The sequence below is a fragment of the Macaca fascicularis genome, chromosome 11 (genome assembly GCF_037993035.2).
Source record: "Macaca fascicularis isolate 582-1 chromosome 11, T2T-MFA8v1.1".
Taxonomy (NCBI): domain Eukaryota; kingdom Metazoa; phylum Chordata; class Mammalia; order Primates; family Cercopithecidae; genus Macaca; species Macaca fascicularis.
Genome location: NC_088385.1, coordinates 88,094,794 through 88,119,437, shown reverse-complemented (window position 1 = coordinate 88,119,437; position 24,644 = coordinate 88,094,794). Strand labels below are relative to the sequence as shown.

At 35.5% G+C, this 24,644-nt stretch overlaps 1 protein-coding gene across 30 annotated transcripts in view; it reads left to right on the top strand.

Moving 5' to 3' along the window:
- PPFIA2 (PTPRF interacting protein alpha 2) overlaps positions 1-24,644 on the top strand; it is a 515,275-nt gene that overhangs the window by 456,230 nt on the left and 34,401 nt on the right. For all 30 annotated transcript variants that reach the window (XM_065524620.2, XM_074007496.1, XM_074007492.1 and 27 more), the window contains 2 exons: positions 17,899-17,980; positions 22,679-22,879. In XM_065524620.2, coding sequence (XP_065380692.1) covers positions 17,899-17,980; positions 22,679-22,879 — 283 coding nt within the window. The remainder of the gene's footprint in view (positions 1-17,898; positions 17,981-22,678; positions 22,880-24,644) is intronic.

Sequence of the window (24,644 nt, the reverse complement as noted above, 5' to 3'; positions counted from 1 at the left end):
GTCCAAATAGGGAGTGAATGAAGAATTCCCCAGTTTCTTTGTACTCTGGAAAGGGTAGCACATTTTTTTTCCTCTAGAGAATAATTAGTTTCTTATCTGCCCCTACCCTATCCTTCAAAATGAGCAACAAATGTATTCAAACCAAACATGCTTTTAAAGAGTGGGGATGGGGAGGATTTCAAAACAGAAGATGTAGATGCTTTATAAAATTGATTTTTTCTGATATAATTCACCACACATAATATTCCAGTGTTTGATATAACATATAATCATACTAATGTTCCCTAATAAATAAGCCATGTAAAGAATTTAAATGTGTGCTTGAATCAATCTGAATTATTCATTCAAGTAAAACTTACAAGAGAGAGTCTAATAGCAAGAAAATTATGGCTTTTTAAATGAAAACAATCAAATTAAAGTACATTTAAATATAATGCTGACATCTTAATCTAGAATTTTCCACATTTGTTCCTGCTAATATAAAATCCTATATAAGCTTTGTATAGTATTTTTTATAAGATCTTTGGAAATTTAGTTTCTTCCCATAGTTATTTCCAATGAGCCATTCATGAACCGAGTGTCTCTTGTCTCCACACTTCTAAGAAGGGCAGTAATTATGTATAATCTCTCTCTTGCCGGGATTTTACAGATAAAAAGTTCAATACAAAAAGACTTCATATATATATGAAGTGTGTGTGTGTATTAAGTATATTTTTGTACACACATACACAAGCATGAAATTAAATATCTTTAGTTCAGATTCTCCATAATTGAAATTTTAATTTGAGGCTTAACTGTATTGGGTTTGCTAGGCAGATGAATAACAAAATTCTTTTTTTTTTTTTTTTTTTTGAGACGGATTCTCACTCTGTCGCCCAGGCTGGAGTGCAGTGGCCGGATCTCAGCTCACTGCAAGCTCCGCCTCCCGGGTTTACGTAATTCTCCTGCCTCAGCCTCCCGAGTAGCTGGGACTACAGGCGCCCGCCACCTCGCCCGGCTAGTTTTTTGTATTTTTTAGTAGAGACGGGGTTTCACTGGATTAGCCAGGATGGTCTCGATCTCCTGACCTTGTGATCCGCCCGTCTCGGCCTCCCAAAGTGCTGGGATTACAGGCTTGAGCCACCGCGCCCGGCGAATAACAAAATTCTTAGAGCGATAAAGATTTCTTAAACTCCTTTAAGTAGTCTCAAATGCTTTAGTTATTTGAAGTCAATATTAACTTAAAGAAAAGTTATTTTTAATGTGATGGTGAACCACACTTAAACTTCTGAACCATTTCTTTCATTTAGAAGAATCACTAGAAACATGCTTAAATATTTGTCTGTAAAGTCCCATCATCTGTCTTTAAGCAGGAATTTTAAGCAGTTCTTGACATCACCCTGGTATGCTCTGATATCCACATAGATCACCCATTCACAAACTAACCTTTTGGTTTTATAACTTTATTGCTTCCAGTGTTGTTCACTACCCCAAGTCAGACGCTCTTCATGGTACTATTCTGAATCTTGTCATCACCACAAATCATGCTTCTTTCAAACTTACCAATTCAAGCATCTCATTTCTTGCTAATCACAGTCTTCCCACCTTTGATCTTGCTTTATGAACTTTTTCTTCTATCATCTATATTTAACCTCTATCCTTTACCAGTGCACTATCCCCTTTCTGTTTTCCCCCTCTCCTTGTTTAGCTTAGATCATGTTGGTAATTTCAGCACCCTCAAAATTTGTTAAATGTCTTCATTCCGCTTTCATTTGGTCACATCTACATATAACAACCACACCCAACAACGAGATTTTTTTTCTCCATGTGTACATTTTGGCACATCTGTGCTGTTGGAGAAAATTACAGCAGGGAAATTAGAAATAGTTTTATCGTGAAATTCAGCACTGCCTAGTAATCCCAAGAGTTTTATTTCATTAATGTTGTTCTACTCTCTGCAACTCTTGTTAGAGACCTCCACTCTCCTCAAACTTGTATCTTCTGCTGATGAGTTTACATTCTAGCTTAAGGAGACAGAGAGACACAGAAAGAGAAACCATCCAAGTGCCCTGAATTGCTTGATGCCAAATATATACTAACACTTGCCCCATGTGTCTTATTATAGAAAACTAGGCTATTCTCTTCTTACTCAGATCATCCCTTTCCATTTTCTTAGTCATTTTTTGCTGAATTCCCCCTTGCTTTCAACTTCTGCTCCTGTTTTTTTTTCCCCACCAGCATTTAAACATTCTCAACTTTCACCTATTAAAAAATATTTATTCATTTTACTTTTCCATTTCAGTTACCAGCCATTAACTTCTCAATTTGGTGTTAATAACTGATTTAAAAATATTTCTGAATCACCAACTTGAACCTTACAAAGCAAGAGTCAATTATATTCCAAACGTAAAACTCTTCTAATGAATTGTTTCTTATTTGAAGTTTTCAATCCAGAATTGACTAGTTTATAACAGGAGAAGGTCCATTCAATTGTAGGAGATCTGGAAGATCAAGGTGAGGAAACTGAAAAGTTGAAGGCTCTCATTTTGAAATATGAGACATATGTTTGCTGGTAATTTCTTCTTCTCCTGACTGGATATATGCTGATGTTGCCAAGGAAAACATAATGTCAATAATTGCGTCTGATCTCATTCATTAGATGGTAACATAACCTATTTTTTTCATGTTAATTAAAACTTACTTGCCTATTACTCACAATGGTCTTTAACTGAAGATTATTTATTCTTGACAGAATCTCTCTCACTATTAACATAGCCTTGACACTTCTGAAATGGAGAGAAAAATAATGAGGCCATATGCTACTGTAAATAAATATCTGTAGGAAAGAATGCATCAATATTTACAATAAGAAAAATTAATCAGAAAAAAACTTCTCTGCAAATGTATATTACCTCCTATATGAAGTTTATAATATATTAGCACAAAATATGGGTCATTTATAACTATAGATTTTTGTCTTTTGCAGAACACATTTGTTTGAAAGTCATGAGGTGAAATTCTTAACATTCTAAAGTGATATAGCTGCTTGAAATTGTTCTTAACTTTATTTACTACGGAAGAGAAGAAAGTTCATAAAAACTATGAGAAATCAGATAATTTATATAAATTCATAAAAAAATAAATAAATTCATAACAAAATAATAGAAATTTTTGCAATGCTTTTTGAGCAGTTAAATTTTTAAACTTGTGTTTAAATTTGTGTTGTTTATTTTCATATTTTCTCTTATATTTTATATTTTAAGGTATTTATACTGATTAAGTTTTTTATTTTAAAAAATGATGAAGGACCATCTGATAAATATTACTGTTTTACTGCCTGCAAATTTAATCAGCTTGTTTTATAGGAAAGTGATTCCTAGATAGCTAGTAGGCTCAGAAAGATTATGTTGTCCATGGTGATAACTAGTTCCAAATGCTTTTGGCAATTTTCTTGGAAAGCTGAGAAATTGCCTATTTTTTCTGAACCCATCATAGAATTCACAGGTATGTTGACAAGAAAACCATTTTAAACATCTAAAAACTATATCCTTTTGGTTTTAATTTCATTTCTGTGGGGTGTATGATGTGAAAAATACGATAAATTTCTTGGGACAGTGTAATGCCAGTGTTTCTGAACATTTATGTTTTTGTTCATGTGAAAATTTAAGGAGCTTTAAGATGCTGTGGAGTTAAGGCCAAAAATATGCATTTTTTTTCAAAGTGCCAATTTAATAAAAAGTACGTGGTTTCTCTGAATGAATGCCTTGAGAGGAGGCACGTGCAGGGTGTTCCATTGCACATCAATCTTTTCTTTATAATAATTGTTCAATAAAAAAGGAGATGCTCTAACCTGCCTAATTTCTGACATAGGAATTTCTGCTTTCTATTTTGTTATATTGAACATATTTTATGAGTTGTAGTAACAATTTTATTTTTTAATAATTAGGCTATTATGCTTGTAATATATTTTTAAAACAATATTCTCATGGATTTTTGTTGAATTATTTAACTTCCATATTTTCTCAATGCCTCTGCTACATCCAGGGAGCAAGAGTTCTTCAAAAGCAATATATCTATCAATGTTGTTTTAGTGATGATTTCTGGTAATATTGGTGAACCAATATAATTTATGGACTTTTCCCAAAAAACATTTATAAACACCTATTCAAATAATTAAATATTTCTACTACTGAAAAAGCCATAATAGGCACAAACTTGATGTTTATTTTGCCAGTAAAATAGAGGAGAAAGTAATGTGGCCACGGAAGAAGAGGAATAGAACACTTTTACACTTTCTCATGTTCTGATTACTAGCCATACATATTTACCAAAATAGTAATTATTATTACAGCATTGATTGGAAAAATAAATTGTGGATCTGGAATGGACTTTACGCATTACTATTGCTAGGGATTATGATGAGTAAATTGAAGACCAGAATCTGCTAATAATTTTGACCAAATTGTGTATGACAACTAGAATCTAGGTTTTCAGTTCATCAAACTAGGAAGGACTTTCTTCACTTCAAGTTGCTGCCTCTTCACATGTCTGCTGTTCTTTCTTCTTGGGCCTTAGCAGTGGCTTATAAAAATAAAAATCCAAGTGCCAATTAATAAGTTATTGTTTCTACTGGTAAAATAACATGGAAGTGGCCTGAGGTAAAGAATGTCCTTTACCAAGATTCCTTGATTTCCTCCTGGGATGTACTCGAGGCTGGGAAAATGTGGTCATGCATGTTTCAGAGTGGCTCATACTCAAGACATAGACTTATTGGTCAACTATTAGAACTACCCTCAGCCTGACTATGCTTTTGGACGCAGTGAGTATGTGTGTCATGATGAAATACAAAATGGCACCATGTCTTTCTCATATCTGAGCTTTCTCACATCTGAAATAATGCTCTTGTTTTATTCCATGGCTTTCTTTGGATTGAACTGTATCCATTAACATTTGTGTGCTTTTCTTTTCCATCCGTCCTTCTCCATCTCATGAAAAGCACATCTGGGTAAGTTGAATCACAATGGCTGCTGAACATGTTTATTTTCAGCACCATCTTTTTTTTTTTTTTCAAAGTATTACTCTTTTGAGTTGTAACACAAGCTGCACTGCCTCTGACCTGAAATGAAAATCGTGAAGTGTATTTATTTCCACACAGTAAAAAGGAATCATTGGTTCAGAGAAATGTTCATATTTAAATTAATTATGTGAGCTTTCGGGCACTTGTATTTCTTCTGTTTTATTATATACATGTCAAAAACATTCTAGACTGCCTTCCCCCTAGTTTTCTAGTAATTCCCTAACGGGTCAATGTGGCAAGCAGCCAGGCTCAAGTCATACTTTCAGACCACTCAGGTACTACTGATTGTGCTGCCTGTCTGAATTGCCTGTACCTTTCTTAATGCTCCACCTGTGTTATGTTCAAGAGACAAACTTATTCATCAACGAATAGAACTGCACATATCCGAAAAGGGTTAAATGCTGTTCTTCCTGCAGAGCTTTTGCAAATAGAGAGCCAAGAATAATCCTTGGTTTTGGTTGAATGTGTGTTGTTCCCATTGTTTCCTGTACTACTGGTTGATTTCTAAAGTTTTAAAAACCTGAATTACTCAGTTAATGGCTTCAAATTTTAAATCCTTCTCTTTGAACTAAAATTAGAGTATTTATCTATTCCTAGCACAGATTTGGCTTCAAAGTAAAAAAGTAAAATAAAATATGCATAATATTTAGATTGGTGTAGACTACTGCATTTGTAACATGGTGAGCTATTAAAACACTTCGGACTGAGAAGAAGGTATTGCTTTTAAATTTAAAGCAGTGTTATTTTCTATCAATAAAATGACTACAGTGAGATACAATTATCCAGGAAACTATGAAAAGTATTACTAGTTGGCTATATATATATATTTTGTATGCCAATATAAATTCATTTACTTTATAATATTACTTTATTAACTAGTAAGGTTTATATTATTTTTAATATAATGTTAAGTTTCAGTCGCCATTAACTAAATGATTTAGTGATGCAGTATTTGCTTCAGTTAGGATATTTTACAATACTGAGGAATTAAGGAAAGCTCTAGTAAGGTGTTCTTAAAAATGCAAGGCAGGTTGTGGTTAGAGTACTAGTCAATGATGTTGGCCAAATGAATGTTGTAAACTCTTTTTGAAAATAACAAATGTTCTCGACATTGAGTTTTAAAGCAGAGTTTTCATGTCATCATGTAAATTCGGTCTTCTGTTTTCTAATGATTTTTAATTTTTCTGAGGAAAATAATTTCAAGAAATAAAACTTAATTCCCCACATTCCTTATTGAATGAAATATTGAAAAACAATGAATAAATGATGCATTTTTATTAATGGACTATAAGAAACTGATATAATGGCCTTCATTCTAAAATTCAGTTTCTTATTATCTTGCACGTGCTCCTCGGACTTAAACATTTTAGGACCTCAACATCATTTCCCTAGTACAATTACTAAAAGAGAGCTTTGAATAATATAATATCAAGGAAGATAGTACAACATAGTGAAGATGACATAAGAAGATGTGAAGAAAAAAGAATACTGACTTAGGAATCAGAAGATAGAGTTTAAGTTCCATCTTCCCCACTTATTTGCTACGTGCCCCTGAGTGACTGAAATATTCTTTGTACTTACTAATATTATTATCTACTTATCTCCTACAACAGTATGAGAGAATATGTGTACCTTCAGAAGCATACAAACTATAAACTTCCAAACTGAGTAAAAGACGGTATAAAATTAGATGAAACACTAGAGCAATCTAATCTAAATGGTATTCATATAACCTGAAAAATTACAATATTTTCCAGTAGGTCCCCAATTACTATCCAATTACTATTAGGAAGTGACTGGGATGTACAGACTACGGTGTCTTGCAAAAGTGAAATTGTTTAATGGGGAGTAATATAAGCCCCTCTCATTTTCAATAACAGCATAAATAATTGTATGATTCAATCATATTTGTGTGTATGTGTGTGTGTGTGTCGGGGGGTATTTATACCTTTTTAATGGTTTTGGAAATAATTCAATTCAAAACACAGTAAGGAAGGAGATTATGTAAATCCAAATTCAATTCACAAATAAATTTCTTTCCTGAGACTATGCCCTATATTTCAGAGAAGCTTGAAGATGAAAGGTTTCAATATTAACGAATTTTGGTTTCAATGTAATGAAATTATTTGAAATCTAAACAGCCTAGCATGTGTTACTGGAATCTGAATAAAACACTACTTAAATGTGTCATAGATTTTCATACATTTTCACCAAATGTGAAAATATGCAGTAATAGGATACACAGGCACACACACATTTGCACTTGCACATATGCAAAATCACAGTATGCTGTGCTTTCAAAACAACTCAAATTTAATGTTGAATTTGAAACTTAATTTTATGAAGCTAAATATGTATAGTTAGGTAATCAATCTTCTGAAGCAGCTGATTGGAATTTGTAACATATTTCTGTTTAGAATAATTATGTTAACTAAGATATACATGTTCAGCTTGCAGATGTTAAAAAAAAAAATAATTGAGTTGGCACCATACTGTATTCGCATTTGCTGACCAGAATTTCAACTAGCTTCTCAAATACGTAGTTTTAGTTGTCACAGACTTAATCAAGTGTGGATTCCTGAATAATAAGCCCATTGTTTGGTTGAAATTTGAGGAGGTTACATCCTATTTACTCTCTTGAATGCTGAATTTTAGTGGAACAATATACATTTTACAATTAACAACAGTGTGAAGTCTGTGCACATTTCCTGCTAGTATTGTGTAAGGAAGATTTATTTTCTGTGCTGCAATACTAAGTATTTTATATTGTCACATTATTTGACTTATATTTTATTCTTCATTCTTAGCAAGCCACATATTTATTTCTTCTGGTTTTATCAATAAGTACTTGTTATGTGCCATAGTAAATCAGTAGCTCTGAAGGTAAATTTTTCAACCAGAGAATTATTTTGTATGGTTATTACAAAATCAATTGAAATGAAATGAATGGCAACAAATTCAACTTCTCTATCTCATTCATTTAAACTAGGCTAACTTTTCTCTGGCCAAGATGTACAACCTGATATTACTAGGGAATAACAAGAAAAGAAAAGCCACAGTTCGTTTGTTCTTTTATAATGCTGAGGATTGAAATGTGTGACAATAAGAAGGTAAAGACCTTATATATTAACCAGGAAGTCAAATAAATATATGCCACTTCTAAAAATAAATGAACCATAGGAAAAGAAAGAAAAGTAGGAGACCATTATTTTATTTTACACTTAAAATAAGGAAGGCACTATTATCCTTATTCTTCAGTGATGAAAAATTTCAGAAATGTTAATTGGCTAAGAGATGGCGTGGCAGTTAAGATAGCTGACTCTGTGGACAGGTTACTGGGGTTCAAATTCGATTCTGCAATTCGATGGTTCCATGACTCCAAGTGGCCTCTGTTCTTCAGTGTTCTCATCTGCAAATGTGTGTCAATATGTATCTTATTGGATTATTATGAAAATTAAATGAGTTAATACACATAAAAACAGGATGGTGCTTCATAGATAGTAAGTGATAAATGCACATTTAGTTATTGTTTTGTGTGATCCAAAGCCTAATTTGTCTGCATCCAGAACCTTTGCTCTTTCAAACCACTATATTACATCTCATAAGAATATGAAGTGGTTCAGATGAACAGGAGAGCACATTAGATGCATCTCAATTATAGCACTTGCTGTATTAAATTGTAATACAATTTATTTCGTTTTATTTAGATTGTATTTTAAATTTTAAGTGAAAGTATAATAAGTACAAGTATAATATATACAAGTTATGGTATTTGCATAGAAGAGAGAGTTCATTCTGCCTGGGAGAGGACTTAGAATCTTAATAGAAAAAATTAAGTATGAGTTGTGTCTGGAGGATAAGTTAGAGTTGTTACGATGGTGACGTAAAGAAGGATGCTCTTGGCAGAAGAAAAGGGCATATAGCAAGTCATGGAGGGGTAAAATAGAATGAGGTATTTGGGGAATAGCAAGTATTTCAGTGTTGGTTGAGCAGAAAAAGCCAGGGAGACAGTCAGATCATGAAGGGTCTTTTTATAAGATATTTGGCCTTTATTTTGAGAACAGTGGGGGAAGCTTTCAAGCAGGTGAGTCTTAAAGAAAGATTTGTGTTTGAGAAGGTCTCACTGGAGGTTGGAAGGGAGAAGTTACCAAATGAGAGACAGAGAGACTCTAGGAGCCCATCATCATCATCGTCAGATGATAAGGGCTTAAACAAAAGCTTTGGCAGTACTCAGTCAGTTTACCAAATGTCTTTCTGAATGTTAGATATGACATTTTAATCTTTTTCTGCAGCCAACCTGGGTAACTGTGATGCAGAATTCTTATTTCTTTTTAAGATGCAATGAACAGTTGGAAGCTATAAAAATATAGAATACTTAAAAATGCCCTACAATCAAGTATCCTAGGTGACTGTCAACATTGTGAGTTTTTTTGGACTATAATTTAGCAGTCATTCAAAAGATGTTCTTGACTAGTGCATCCAAAGAAAGATGCATGATACAGTTTGAAGACAAACTCTGATTTTCAGGATTTTACTCTCTTGGATTGGAGATGATGCCTCAGGCACAAAAAAATGATTTCTATGGGTGAGATTGACATATTTTAAAGGAGAAGTTTTCCATATTTTAAAGGAGAAAAGGATAATTGTAGATTGGGCTGATCACAAAATATTTCATATAAAAGGGAAGCCAGGAATTAAATAAACAAGGTTGTTGATAGTTGAAAAAGTAGCAGTCAAGTTATCCACTCTAGGAAATGGTATTTGCAAAGGTGGAATTGGTGATGCACAAACCATGAAAGTACTTTTCAATTCTGGTTAGAAGGAAAGGTAATTACATAATTAAATCAAGATTAAACGAATATCTTTGTAATGAAGATTAAAGATAATTCTTTAGACATTTGAGGAAACACTGAAAGGTTTTTAGAGGACAGTGCTATAATTATTGAAAGTAAAACCTGGCCAGGCACAGTGGCTTATGCCAGTAATGCCAGCACTTTGGGAGGCTGAGGTGGTCAGATCACTTGAGGCCAGGAGATCGAGACCAGCCTGGCTAACATGGTGAAACCCCATCTCTACTAAAAATATAAAAATTTAGCCAGGCGTGATGGCATGTGCCTATAATCACAGCTACTCAGGAGGCTGAAGCAAGACAATCGCTTGAACCTGGAAGGCAGAGGTTGCAGTAAGCCGAGATCACGCCACCACACTGCAGCCTGGGAGACAGAGTGAGACTCAAAAAAAAAAAAAAACCAGAAGGAAAGAAAGAGGGAAAGAAGAAAAAGAAAGAAGGAAGGAAGGAAGGAAGGAAAGAAAGGAGGGAAAGGAAGGAAGGAAGGAAGGAAGGAAAGAAAGAAAGGAGGGAAAGGAAGGAAGGAAGGAAGGAGGGAAGGAAGGAAGGAAGGAAGGAAGGAAGGAAGGAAGGAAGGAAGGAAGGAAGGAAGGAAGGAAGGAAGGAAGGAAGGAAGGAAAGGAAGGAAAGGAAGGAAGGAAGGAAGGAAGGAAGGAAGGAAGGAAGAAAGAAAGAAAGAAAGAAAGAAAGAAAGAAAGAAAGAAAGAAAGAAAGAAAGAAAGAGAAAAAAGAAAGAAAGAGAAAGAAAAAAGAAAGAGAAAGAAACTCACATTTATTGACCATTGCCTTTGTGGGAGGCACTGTTGTAATCATATTATACATATTTTCTTATGAAACCTTCATAAAAACCCTATTAAATGGGTACTATTATCAGCTTCATGGTTTCATATGAGGCAACTGAACCACAGCAAAATACAGTGACTTGTTATGGATGCACAGCCCAAAAGGACGCGCAAAGGAATCAAGCTCAAGCGATTTGATTTTAGGAGTCACTTTGTCACCCACTCTGCTATAAAGTCTGTCTTCCAAGCAGATTTTTTTAAATATCAGTGTAAGAAGCCTGGAGATAAGGACCAATTAAAGGCTGAGAAAAAACTGTGGTGTCAGTGACAGTAGAAAGTAAAGGAAGAGGCATTAGAAAGTATGAAGGGGAAAATGACAGTCATCAAATAGAAGGTGAATGAAATGGCCATCATAAGTGACAGAGGGGACAGTGCTGTATGGTATTTGGACAGTCATACCACAAATTGGCAGTCCCAGAATAGCATGCTAAAGTAAGCGGTCTGTGAATAAAGTATCTTTTCACTGACAGAGATAAACCACCCACATTGGGAAGAATGAGGAGACATACTGTTCCCTTTGGTATGTGACTTTTTTGAGTAACTAATTTCATTTTTCACAATTGCAAATACAAACACTAACAAATTCAAGTTTTACCATTTCAATATGGTTGCCAATAGGATAGCTATTTATGGAAAGGATTGTCTAATAAGTAATTTTAAATAGTGAGACATGGCTCATGACTGCAGGGGATTATGGTGTAGAGGAAATAAGCCTGTGTACATACAGTGAACTGTCTACCACAGTCTTGCACATGATATGAGTGGCATCACTCAAGGGATGGAGAAGATTTGAAGGGTATGAATTGAGGAAAGGCCATTCCAAATGGAGAGAAATTCAGTAGAACAGAAGAGGTAAAGTGCAAAGAATGGTGGGTATCCATTATAGCTAGAGAGAAGAGATACAATAGGTAAATCTGGAAACACAATTTAGGGGCAGATCAAGAATGACCTTGAAGGCCATTATTTCAATAGTAAATTAAAAACCATTATAGAAATTTGAGTTATATAGTAAGCTAATAAATGTTTACTTTAAGGAGGCTAATCTGATGGTAGCACATACAATGAATTGCTTTGGGAAAAAAAGAAAAAGTGGAGAACTAAAATTAGTATCTATTGAATACATATTGGCTGCTAGGTGCTTTTGTAAATATTATCTTATTTAGTTCTTATAAATTGAGATCAATTTATAATCATCTTCAAATATGAGAAGACTGAGTCTCAAAGAGATTAAGTACGTAGCCAAAAAACATATAGCTGGTAAGAAGTTAATTTGGCATGCATTCTTTCATTCAGTTACAATTTATTGAATGTATGCTGTATGCCTCAATCCCTATTCCAATAACCTCTCACCACTTCTACTGCCACAGCTCAGTGCCAAGCAACAATTATCTTCTACTTGAAAATTGCAACGACCTTCTAACTTGTATCCTTAGCTCTCACAACTCTGACCTGGCTCAAGTCCATGCTTGAGCCAGAAGTATCTTTATAATGTACAAATTATGTTACGTTTTTGTGCTTAAACCATCTGATGGCTTCTTATTACATTTAGAATAAACTCCTTTTCAGCTCCCAAGGCCCAACATGATCTTACTTTTCTCTTGTTTACCTCTCCAATTCCGTCTTCCTCCACCCCCAACTCCCCTGTCCTTCATTTCACTCCAGTCACACTGGCCTTTCTTGGCTTTTATCAGTTGCTCAAACATTTAATTCCACTCCTTTAATAGGAATTTTATACTATGTTTCTGCTTGAAACATATTCCACCATACCCCTACTCCATGCCACTTTTCAATGTACATGTGTCTACTCAAATGTTGCCTTGTCATAGACATCTATGTCCCCAGAACACTATAAGCATTGCCTACTTTACTACCTTAGTCTAATTTACCTTCTGTAGAACACATAACAATGGCTCAACTTATTTTGTTTATTTATGTGTATATGTGTTTATACAAATCTTCCTTCTTCACTGGAATATATGGTCTTTGAGGTCAGAGATTCACTTGGCTTTATTCTTTGCTTGCTGAAGACAAAAGACGGCACATAGTAAGTCTATAAAAATTAGATGACTGAACCCCTAATCAACTCAGACACACAGCATATGAAGTCTCTGCTCTTAAGCCCATGGAGTTGGGAATCACAACTTGTGGACCAACAAATTCAATAAAACATAAAAGATACTATAGAGGAAATTGCTTAGAACTATGGGGCCTGTGTATGAAAGTGGTAAATATTGCCTCCAGGGCAAGAGAAGGATGGATGTAGAAAGGAAGCATTTTTGTTGAATCATGAAAATCAGGACAAAGTGTGTAGGGAGATAAGGCAGGAAGGCATGTGATGGCATAAAAATGCAAGAGATGGGAGCCAGAGACCCTACTCATATACCAATTAGACCACAACTGCAATTGTTAAGGAGAAACTTAAAACCTAAAAATGAAGATCCAGGCATTTCCATTTGGATTTAGTCATTTAACCAAAGTTGCACCCACTTGCTTAATTAGCCTGGATTAAAAGTTAGAAATCCGAAGCCTGGCAAATGCTCTTGATTTATTTATGTTTTTTAGACCCTATTGATCTTTTATCTAGAAATTTTTGAATCTAGTCATTTCTAAATCCCTTTTCATACATGGACAGGTTGAACAGAGAACACCAGTATATCTAAAAGGCTTGTTTGTGCCAAATCAGTTGTCATTTAGTATTTCTTAAACAGTTCAGGTCACTATTTTTCTGACAGTAACTCCAAAACTTGATGACAATAAGCATGCCCTTATGTAATGTGTGCAACTCTTTGTTCCTGTCTTCAGTTCAGGCATAGCAAGTGCAGCCTCCCCTCTGCACCTTTAGATATGGGCTTGCAAATTATTCACAGACCTGAGTGCTCACCACATGTTGCCTCCTAAAATGTCACTTTCTAGTCACAGTAACTTACTGATATCAATAATAGGACAGCTTGAGGCCTATGGAGGATACTAACAGCATTCTTTATTGAAGAGTGTGTCTTGAAAATGCACAATGATTCAGAAGTTGTACTGATTCAAAATAACTATTTCTTGCAATTAGTACTTTTCTTGGTTGTGTTTTGACACAAGTGGTAACACCTCCATGCCTGATACTTCCTCTAAAAGGAAGTACTGCTGATGTCCTCTAAAATCTATTCTGAATCTTAAACCTGAAATGCATGCCCCAAAATTTAGTGATGCACAAGTGATCCTTTGGGAAAAGATGGTCAAATATTTGATTGTCTGAAATTATTTTTAAAAACACACTAAATTATGGTTCAGGCCTACAGGGAAAGAGAGTAATTTTCAGAGTTAAATTTGTACAGGGGTAAGTGATCATGTCCTTTTACTGGAAGAACTGTCACTTGACCTTTAAAAAAGTTGAATTCTAGCTGCAAAGAAAATCCATTCCAGACTAAATCCCTTTCCATACATGGACAGGTTGAACAGAGAACACCAGTATATCCAAAAGGCTTGTTTGTGCCAAATCAGTTTGTCATTTAGTATTTCTTAAACAGTTCAGATCACTATTTTTCTGACAGTAACTCCAAAACTTGATGAGAATAAGCATGCCCTTATGTAATTAATGCTACCCTTAATAATCTGTTAGCATATCATCATGTATTAAATTCAGTTATTTCCAACTATTATAGCATTGCCCACATTGCTGTATTTTTCTAGCATTGCTTCTCTCTCAAGTCAACATGCCCAGATATATGCCTTTTATAAATTTTGTATGGTGCAGATTATTTTATAATTGAGAATAATAATGCAATGCAATATTGCTTTGGAAATTTCAATGCTGTTCTTTTTTACACAATTGATACTTCTCTCAGGTTAAGGAAAAGCACATCTAGAGTTACCATCATGTAGTACACAGTCCTGGTGTAAAACCTAGCCATCCCTCCCATCTGTTCCATTTCTCCACAGTCTCAAGTATGTCAGCCCTAAGACAGATGCTAGAGATTTTGCCCTAACAGTTGTAGACCAAAGGATTTGAGCTCCCTTATCTCATTTTCTTAGACTGCGATTACTTAAGTCATCCTGCTATTAGAGTTTGTGATTTAAACAAAACAAAACCAAAGAAAATAAAACTTTTTCAGCGGGCATATTGCTCAATAATTTCCCAAACAAGTGTATTATCAATATTTCTGTTCATAGAACGGAACGATTTGGGCACATTGGGTTGCCTCTTAACCAAATTCTCACCAGGAGACCCAGACAGATCAGACTCTTGGGATCAGTTAGAATCAGTACTATTGTGACAAAGTGGGAAACAAAAAGCTCAAGGGGAGGTAAGGTACAAGAAAAACATTTCGTTCTTTACAACATAAAATGTTGTACATGGTTATAAGGTAAAATAGAAAAAGCTATTTGGACTACAAAAACAAAACATTATAGAACGCAATTTACTGAAACAAGAAGCACCTAAATATAAACACTGATTGGCATTTTCTTTAACATTTACAAATATTTATTCAGTACCTCTTCTGTGCCTGACCTTGTTCTAGACTTCAAATTCATCTCTGAACAGAATATATGAAAACAAAGAGCCTCCTTGAGCTTACATTTTATTGGCAGATGACAGAATGAGGAGTAAATAACATACTGTGTTAGAATGGCAATACCTTGGAGAAAAATAAAGCAAACAATGGGGATAAGAAATTCCTTATTGGAGTTTTTAGGTGGGGTTTTCAGGGAGTAGGGGAAGAGACATTCAGAACAGGTGATATTTGAGTAAAGATTTAAAGTAGCCGAGAAAGTCAACCATGTGGAGATAGAGGGGAAGAGCATTCCAGGTGAGCTGCAAAGATCTTGAGGCAGAAAAGAGGTCTGGGTTGTTTCCAAAGAACAACAAGGAGGCCAATGTTGCTGACTAAGGTGGGAGTTTAGGCAGAGAGATGACATAGGTAGAATAGATTGTAGCAGCTGTTTTGGCTTTTATTCCCAGTGAGACAGGAAGTGATTGGAGAGTTATGAGCAGAGAAGTTACATGATCAGACTCAACAGGATCAATCTGGCCTTTCTAGTGGAATTTTTACTAGGGAACTAGTCAGAAGTTTCAAAATGAAAGTGTTCTAATATTTAAAAATAGCTGTTGTACCACTCATATAATACACTTCTGAAAATGTTATGTGTTCCTTAGGTTATTAGTGCATATTTCCTTGCTTTTTTACTACGTGAAGTAAAAACTAATAGTAAATGTAAATTTGTTTCTTCCTTTTTAATGTCCCTAACCTATGACATAACTAGAAGTGTCCCTTTCCCTACTGGATTTAACATTACAACTCTTACAACATGCTTTAACTCTGTGAAGGCCTCCCCTAAATTTTCTTCCACATATTTCGTGTTAAGTCTCATACCTTCCCCATTGGTGCTTGTCCTGCGTGGAATGCCATCCCCACCTCTTTCCTAGCTGCCCACCTCTTTCAAAGCCAGCTCCATTGCCACAATGCCTTCACAACACCTTCAATGGCTATTAACCCCTTTTCCAGAATGACATACTTCAGAAGGTACATCACCAAGTTTTCATGTTGGCAGCTGTTTGTGTATTGTATTGTATTGTATGGTATTTTTGGACAGTTTCAAGTGTTTGTTTTGTCCATCTAACAGGGTATATCCTGGGAAATTAGACCCATATCTATTTTCGACACCAAACACAAGTCTCAGTCCACAACAGGTGTTCAATAAATACCTAATAGGTATTTTTTTTTTGATCCTTCAATCCATTTCTATAAATATATCTGTCACAGTGAGGCTAAGCTATTTGAAACTGGTTTTCAGTAAAGGAATGTCACTGGGAGACCTGAGGGAATGAGGGATGATAGAGCAAGCCAGGTGAGGAAGTGCTTCTACTTTTTTAGATTCAGAGCACGGGTGTCGCTGTTCCCTTTCCCAGGTGCTGAATACCTTACACGCAGACCTTACTCAAATGAAACGGCAGTTGATTTATGTCTCTTCAGCTACTATAACTTAAATTTGTAGTTTGCCCTTTGGGTTTTTTTAATGCATTTTTGGTAGCCTCTATTACAAACACAGAAAACCCTGTGTTGAAAGGCATTTTATTCATTATATATCTTAATACATTAATATAGTCTACCACAGTAAGTAACTAATTGATCAATAGCAGAAAATAATCAAATTATCCATTTGGGGGTTCATAAATGATTTTCATGAAATATTCCTAAGCATAAAACACACATTCAAAATAAAGCAATTATTATACCATGTTTTTATCATCTGTGTGTAAGATCAAGGCATACTAAAATAAAGAGAATATATTTTCCAACATAGTCCTGCCAAGTATATATCAATTTGAGTTTCAGTGAAAGCACATAGCTACTATCTCAATAATGAGTGATCTCAAATTGGTTTTGTAAGTGGATGTCAATTCTAAAAATCAGTAAGAGTCAGTGAAATTATAGATGCATTTTTCAGGGTTCTTTTGCATCTTTTTGTTATCAAAACAACCATTTATTATTACTAAGATATTTTAATTTCATTAAAACAGTAGTGATTATAGATAAAAACCAGTGTACCACTGAATTTAACACCTTACATTGCTTTCGAGTGTTAGAAATCAATTTACCTTGGAGTTTTCTCCAAGTGAGATGTAGTTTCTTAGTCCAGACAAATAACTCCTAAGATAGACCCCTGGACCCATAGGGCATACTAAAATCAACCACATCACTAGAATGTGACTAAAAGGACCAAATTTATCTTCTGCCTCTCTATATAAGCATTTTCTTTGCCATGGAGATAGTAAGGCAAAGAGAGCAGGGCAAATGGAAAAAGCCACATTTAGATCCCATAATGCATACTTGAATATGAACATTTGGGCCATTTTCTCATTGAAGGGATAAGATATTTGCTGATAATATAATTCCACTTCTAATTCCATTAGCACGTAATGTTCTAATTTTCATAAATAAATGTTGGGAATAATTACTTTTCTATGTCAATGCTTCATTCCTAATAAAATCAATGGATGATGTGTGTGTATTACTCAAAGGAAAAAGGAATTCTGTTACTCTATATAGTATCATAAAAAATCTTGTAAAGGATGATTGGTTGTTTTAAAATATTGTCATTAAAAATAATCACAGTCATATTTTTCCATATACCTGACTAATAATCTTTGCTATATACTTCAGGCATGAACTTCTTGAAGAAGCTCGGAGAAAGGGATTACCTTTTGCCCAGTGGGATGGGCCGACTGTGGTCGCATGGCTAGAGGTAAGAGAATGAAACCAGGAGGCCCTTAAATCAATCACTTCTAAGTTGATAGTTTATTTGAGACAGGTAAAGGCAAGTTTCTGAAATCACAGCACCCCCTTAGTCTGGATTTGCTCATAAGGGACTATTTGCTTACTAGGGAATAGGTTTGTGATTTTACTCTGACACTTTTTGTGATTGTAGCAGAAGAAAGCATGCAGTGGGATAAAAGGAAGTGTCTCTAAATTACACCCTCTTCATTTCTAGAGCCAGAGAAGAAACAATTTTTTCTTTTTTGACACGGAGTCTCACTCTGTCACCCAGGCTGGAGGCAGTGGCGAGATCTCGGCTCACTGCAAGCTCCGCCTCCCGGATTCACACCATTCTCCTGCCTCAGCCTCCTGAATAGCTGGGACTACAGGTGCCCGCCACCACGCCCGGCTAAATTTATTTATTTATTTATTTATTTTTGTATTTTCAGTAGAGACAGGGTTTCACCGTGTTAGCCAGGATGGTCTCGATCTCCTGACCTTGTGATCCGCCCACTTCAGCCTCCCAAAGTGCTGAGATTACAGGCGTGAACCACTGCGCCCCGCGGAGAAGAAACAAAGTTTTATTGTTGCAAGAAAACATCCATTCACATCCATTACGCCAGGGTCCTTTCTCATTAGCAGGTTACAGAGAAGACCCTCTCCATATTCAACACTTCTGTAATCCAAGAGAGTAAGATCACCTAGATATACCGAGAGACATTCCTTTGCCTATCATTTAATTGCTGAACCTAATTCCCTAAAGCCTAGGGACCAGCTAGGTTTAGACACTTGGGATAAAACAGAAGACTTACCCCTTATTCCCTTATGTGTCCAAACTGAATGCTACAATAAAAGAATTGTTTTTAGCATTTCCCATACAACATAGTGTTCTGGAAAAATAAGGGAATATCTGAACAGGGTGGAAGGCAGCAGAAACCGATTCTGATATTGAGGAAACTACATATTTGACTGCAAAGGGCTCTTTTGTGTCACTTAACAGTAGTGCTCACTGCCCCTTCTATTCAGTTCTCTCTGTGAGCTGCTAGTAGCTGCTGGGATATGCCTGTGTCAGGGCAAAGAAGAATCCAGGCTTTCCTTGCCTGACAGAGATAATTATACACAGTGTTTTAAATGGTCTTGGATTATAAAATTATCTATCTTCATTTTATTATAGCTAGAGCTAAGAAATAATCAATAACGAAACAGTAAAGCCCATTTTAGTTTTAAAAATAGACTTACATAGCTATATCTAGAAACATGCTTTGTATTTTTTCTTGGACTGAATGAAAAATGCCTGTATTTTGCTTTTACTTTATTCTTTCACATCAGACAGGGAAATTTGGCATATTAGCCATCAGATATTAGCGATCAGAGCTGCTTCTTTCAACCGTGTCTTTAAAATTACTATATTTAAAAAATCAATCACAAGACAAAATGCTTAAGAAATCACACCTCAGAAATGATAGCAGTTCTTTGTTCGGTTTTTTCTCCGATAAAATGAGCTGCAGTTTGACAAAGAGTTCGCTGCTGTTTTGGCAAGCGACGAACAAATCCTTCAGATAAAAAGAAAAAAAAAAACAGATTTACTGACATTAAGGTGATAGGAGATGACAGACAGTGAAGTTTCTGCTAATTAAACCTATTCTGAGTACATAGAAATTGCCTATAATGTGATTCCTAATGCAACTTAAATTATGAAATGGAATAAACAAGATGAATGAGCTGAGTGATCCAATGAATGAAAGCTTTAACTTCATCTCCTTTCGCTCCTCCTTGAGTGCACAGCCTGTTAAGAATTTTGTGTCGCCGAGAATTCCATGCTTCACACTCCATTTATCCACATCAAAGACTCTTAAAGGTCTAATTATGGATGACATTGGTAACAATGTATTGGCAGGCATCTGGGTGATGTTAACTTGTGTGGAAATTCAAATATCTTAGAAGACAGGGGTAAAAAAAATCATTAGGATCCAAAGAAGATATGTTTAGATGTTAGTTATTTTGAACAGTTTGAGTTTATAAACTAAATATTTAAGTCCTATCTTCGGTCATATATAATGTACCCGTCAAGGTCAATTATTTGTGCCTAACCCACTGGAAGAAAGCAGCATCTTCCTCTTATTTTCTCTTATCACTATCACAACCCAGTCCACACTGACTCAAAAAGTTTCGTTTGTTGGCATTTTTTTTTCAAAAGAGAGAAATATTCTTTAAATGTTGTAGAATTTTTAAACTAAAAGGATGTTTGTACTGGTTATCTATTGCTGTTTACAAATTACCCCCAAATTTGGCATTTATGATCTCATGACTTCTATGGGTCAGAAGTCTGGGAATAGCTTTGTGATGGCCTCTGCTCAGAGTCTCTCATAGGACTGCAATCAAGGTATCAGTCAGGGCAGCAGTCATCTCAAGGCTGGACTTGGGGAGAATCCACTTCCATGCTCATTTATATGGCCAGGGTCATGATTCAGTTTCCTGCTGGCTGTTGGCCAGAAATATTAGTTCCTTGTCATATGGGACTCTCCATACGGCTACTGAGATCTGACTTGCTCCAGAGTGAGAGCTCAGCGGGAAAGAGAGAGCAGAAGGGGACTAACAAGAATGAAGCCATAGTTTTTTTATTGCCTGAACTGGAAAGCGACATCCTATCACTTTTATCATCAGCTATTTATTAGAAATAAATCACTGGGCCAAGCCAACCTCCAAAGGAAGGAGATTATAGAAGGGAATGGATATCAGGAGGTAGAGATCATTTTGACAGCTATCACGATGCCTCAGAAATAATCAAGCTTGATTCCTTCATTTTACAAATGAGGAAAATATGGCTGAGGTTTAAATGGGTTACATGACTCACCAATGAGACTGGAAAGGAATTAGGGCTCGGGTCTTCTGATTTGTAGTCTAGAGCTCTTGGCACCGTATTTTGCTGATTTATAGTTTTTCTTCTTTATCTCACTTACTTGTTCTCACTCTCACAATTCTCTCCTTTGTTCAACCTATTTATTTCAACAAATATCAAAAAAAATCAATCAATCTTTTGGACATTCAAAAACAAATACGTAAACTGCTACATTTTTGTTGTGTTTTCTACTTCTTACTCATAACTAATGATGGGGGGGAAATGGGAGAATATTCCCGCTTTAAGTGATGTTATTCAGATGCTGAAATATAATGCCTGTGATTGGCATTCACGCAGTGCTTGAGGGTGCACCAGACCCGTGCTCTGTTGATAGAACTACTGGTTTAATTGTCTTTCAAGAGTCTCACAGCAAAATTAAAAAATCAGAATATCTAATTTCTTTTTTTTTTTTTTTTTTGAGACAGTTTCACTTTGTTCCCTAGGCTGGATTGCAGTGGCACAGTCTCGGAGCCGCAACCTCTGCCTCCCGGGCTTAAGCAATTCTCTTGCCTCAGCCTTCCACGTAACTGGAATTCTGGAATTATAGGCACCCGCCACCACGCCTGGCTGATTTTTTTTTTCTTTTTTAAATTTTAGTAGAAACAGGGTTTCACCCTGTTGCCCAGGCTGGTCTCGAACTCCTGAGCTCAGGCAATCCAGCCATCTCGGCCTCCCAAAGTGCTAGGATTACGGGCATGAGTCACCATGCCTGGCCTCTTTGTTTGTTGTTGTCTTCTCTTCTCTTGTCTTCTCTTCTCTTGTCTTCTCTTGTCTTCTCTTCTCTTCTCTTCTCTTCTCTTCTCTTCTCTTCTCTTCTCTTCTCTTTTCTTTTTTCAGGCAGAGTCTCATTCTGTCCCCAGGCTGGAGTGCAAAGGCCTGATCTCAGCTCACTGCAACCTCTGCTGCTCAGTTTCAAGTGATTCTCCTGCCTCAGCCTCCCAAGTAGCTGGAATTATAGGCACCCGCCATCATGCCCAGCTAATTTTTGTATTTTTAGTAGAGATGATGTTTCATCATGTTGGCCAGGCTGGTCTCAAGTTCCTGACTTCTAGTGATCCTTCCACCTCAGCCTCCCAAAGTGCTGGGATTACAGGCATGAGCCACTGTGCCTAGCTTTAAAATCTCTAATTTCTGATGCATTATTAATTTTGTTACTTTCTTTAGTTTTTCAATGATTTGAATTTTAACTTCTTTCTTAGTACATCATTTCACTCTCCAAAAGGCATTTTCATATATAGCATCTAATTAAGTTCACACATCTTTCACATGGTATAGGAAGGTAGGTGGAAATGTGGCTTAGCTACACTGCATGTTTTGATCAAAATCACATGGCTGGCTATGGCACAGCTGTCTCTTTCTGTGACAGAATTTCTCTTCACTCAGAATTTCAAAGGAGCATTATAAATTGAAGCCACTCATTAAACAAACATTAATTGAGTCCCTTATCAAATGTGGCTTGTAGCCGTTCTAGTTCCTACATACAAAGGGGAACTTGGTGCCATGCAGCAATTACTTTTATCACTAGTAATATGAATTAGTTAAAATAGAGTCTCTGGAGCTAGCATTTCTCAATTTCAAATCTTGTTTCTATCACTACCTTGCTGTTGTTTTTAAATACATCATTTAATTTCTTTGTGCATCTGTCTCCTCTGGGGAAAATAATGGTAACATTTTATCTCATGGGATGAGGTCATGTATGTAAAATACATAAAATAATTCCTGGCATATGAGACACTAAAATGACAACTATTATTATAATTTGTTAATGCATTTTTTCCTATCTAACAGCTTTGGTTAGGAATGCCTGCATGGTACGTTGCAGCCTGCCGAGCCAACGTGAAGAGTGGTGCCATCATGTCTGCTTTATCTGACACTGAGATCCAGAGAGAAATTGGAATCAGCAATCCACTGCATCGCTTAAAACTCCGATTAGCAATCCAGGAGATGGTTTCCCTAACAAGTCCTTCCGCTCCTCCAACATCTCGAACTGTGAGTCGGTTTGTGCTCCTCCCCTTCCCCAATGCTGGGCAAATAGCAGCGTGTCTAAGTCTACAGAGCAAAATTGTGACAGCACACATTTCAATGTCAGCTTGAATTATTCTCAAGAGATTTAGCTTGCTGTTTATTAAACTTGCTGCTATTTTTAATAGGTTTTCAAATGAGGAGCTGTGATTCATATCAGACTTGAAAGCTAGCATAGCAGACTTTTGAGCTAGCATCTAAAGTTTACATTTTTCTTCCAAGCAACAAGACCCTGAGCTTACTCTTTTTAAGTTCTTCCTTCCCTCCCTCCGTCCCTCCCGTCCTTCCTTCCTTCTTTCCTTCCTTCCTTCCTTCCTTCCTTCCTTCCTTCCTTCCTTCCTTCCTTCCTTCCTTCCTTCCTTCCTTCCTTCCTTCCTTTCTTCCTTCCTTTCTCTTTCTCCCAGGTAATTTCTCAGGAGATAAGATATAAGCATTAATGCTTACTAAAGATGCAAGGCTTAAGTGACTACTTTACTTTTTTTTAGTTTTAATATTTTTTATTTAATATTTGTTTCTAAGTTATTTCACTTGAGATAATGGTCTCCAGTTCCATTTATGTCGCTGTAAAAGACTTTATTATTTTTTATGACTGCATAGTATTCCATGTGTTTATATATATTTTCTTTATCCAGTCATCCACTGATGGACACTTAGATTAATTCTGTGACTTTGCTATTATGATCACTGTTGGGATAAAGACATGAGTGCAGGCTTTATTTTGATATAACAATTTCTTTTCTTTTGGGTAGACACTGAGTAGTGAGATTGCTTAGTTGAATGCTTGTTCTATTTTAAGTTCTTTGCGAAATCTCCATACTGCCTTCCACAGAGGTTGTATTAATTTGCATTCCTACCAACAGTGTATAAGTGTTCCCTTTTCTCTGTGCCCTTGCTGACATCTGTTGTTGTTGTTGTTGTTGTTTACTTTTTTTTTTTACTCAGCCATTCTGACTGAGGTGAGATGGTCTCTCACTTGGTTTTAATTATATTTATCTGATGATTAGTGGTATTGAGCTTTTTTATACGTTTGTATAATCTTATATGTCTTCTTTTATAACTCACTATTTCTTAAGAAGTTTCCATAATTATGAAATTACATGATTTTGATGTTTCACAAGTACCAAATGGAATATCTGGAATATCCTTTTCTTTCAAAGTCTGCTTGTCTTTCAGTTACAAATTCCTAATCATCTCATAATTTTTTACCTATCCTAATCCTAGAAAAGAACAAAACGTGACAAAAAAGGCATGCATCATGACAAATTCAAACACAAAAAAACTCACAAATAGTATTTCATTTTTTATTTATTCCATTCCTAAAGTATATAGTTTGTTCACAAAGTATATTATTTCTGATAATTACTAGATTTCCCACATCTCATATCTTATACAGCATAATAAAATATGGGCAAATGAGATAAATTTTAGCAATAGGTAAAATATTAAAAAGTCATATTGCTTTATTGCAGTTTCCAGGCAGAAAAGTAACTTAAGTATAACTTTTTATACATGATCTTAAACAGTTCTGAATAGTTTGCTTCATTTCTATTTACACATTTTCCTTCCCCTTATAGTAGATTCTAATGCCAGAAATAAAAGGTCAAATTTAAAAGGCTTATATATTTCTTACATAACTCCATTTTAAGTTCTTCCCAAATAACATGTAGGAAAAATATATAATTTTTAAAACTCTTACCTATATTATTTTTAAATAGATACAAATGTTTTTCAC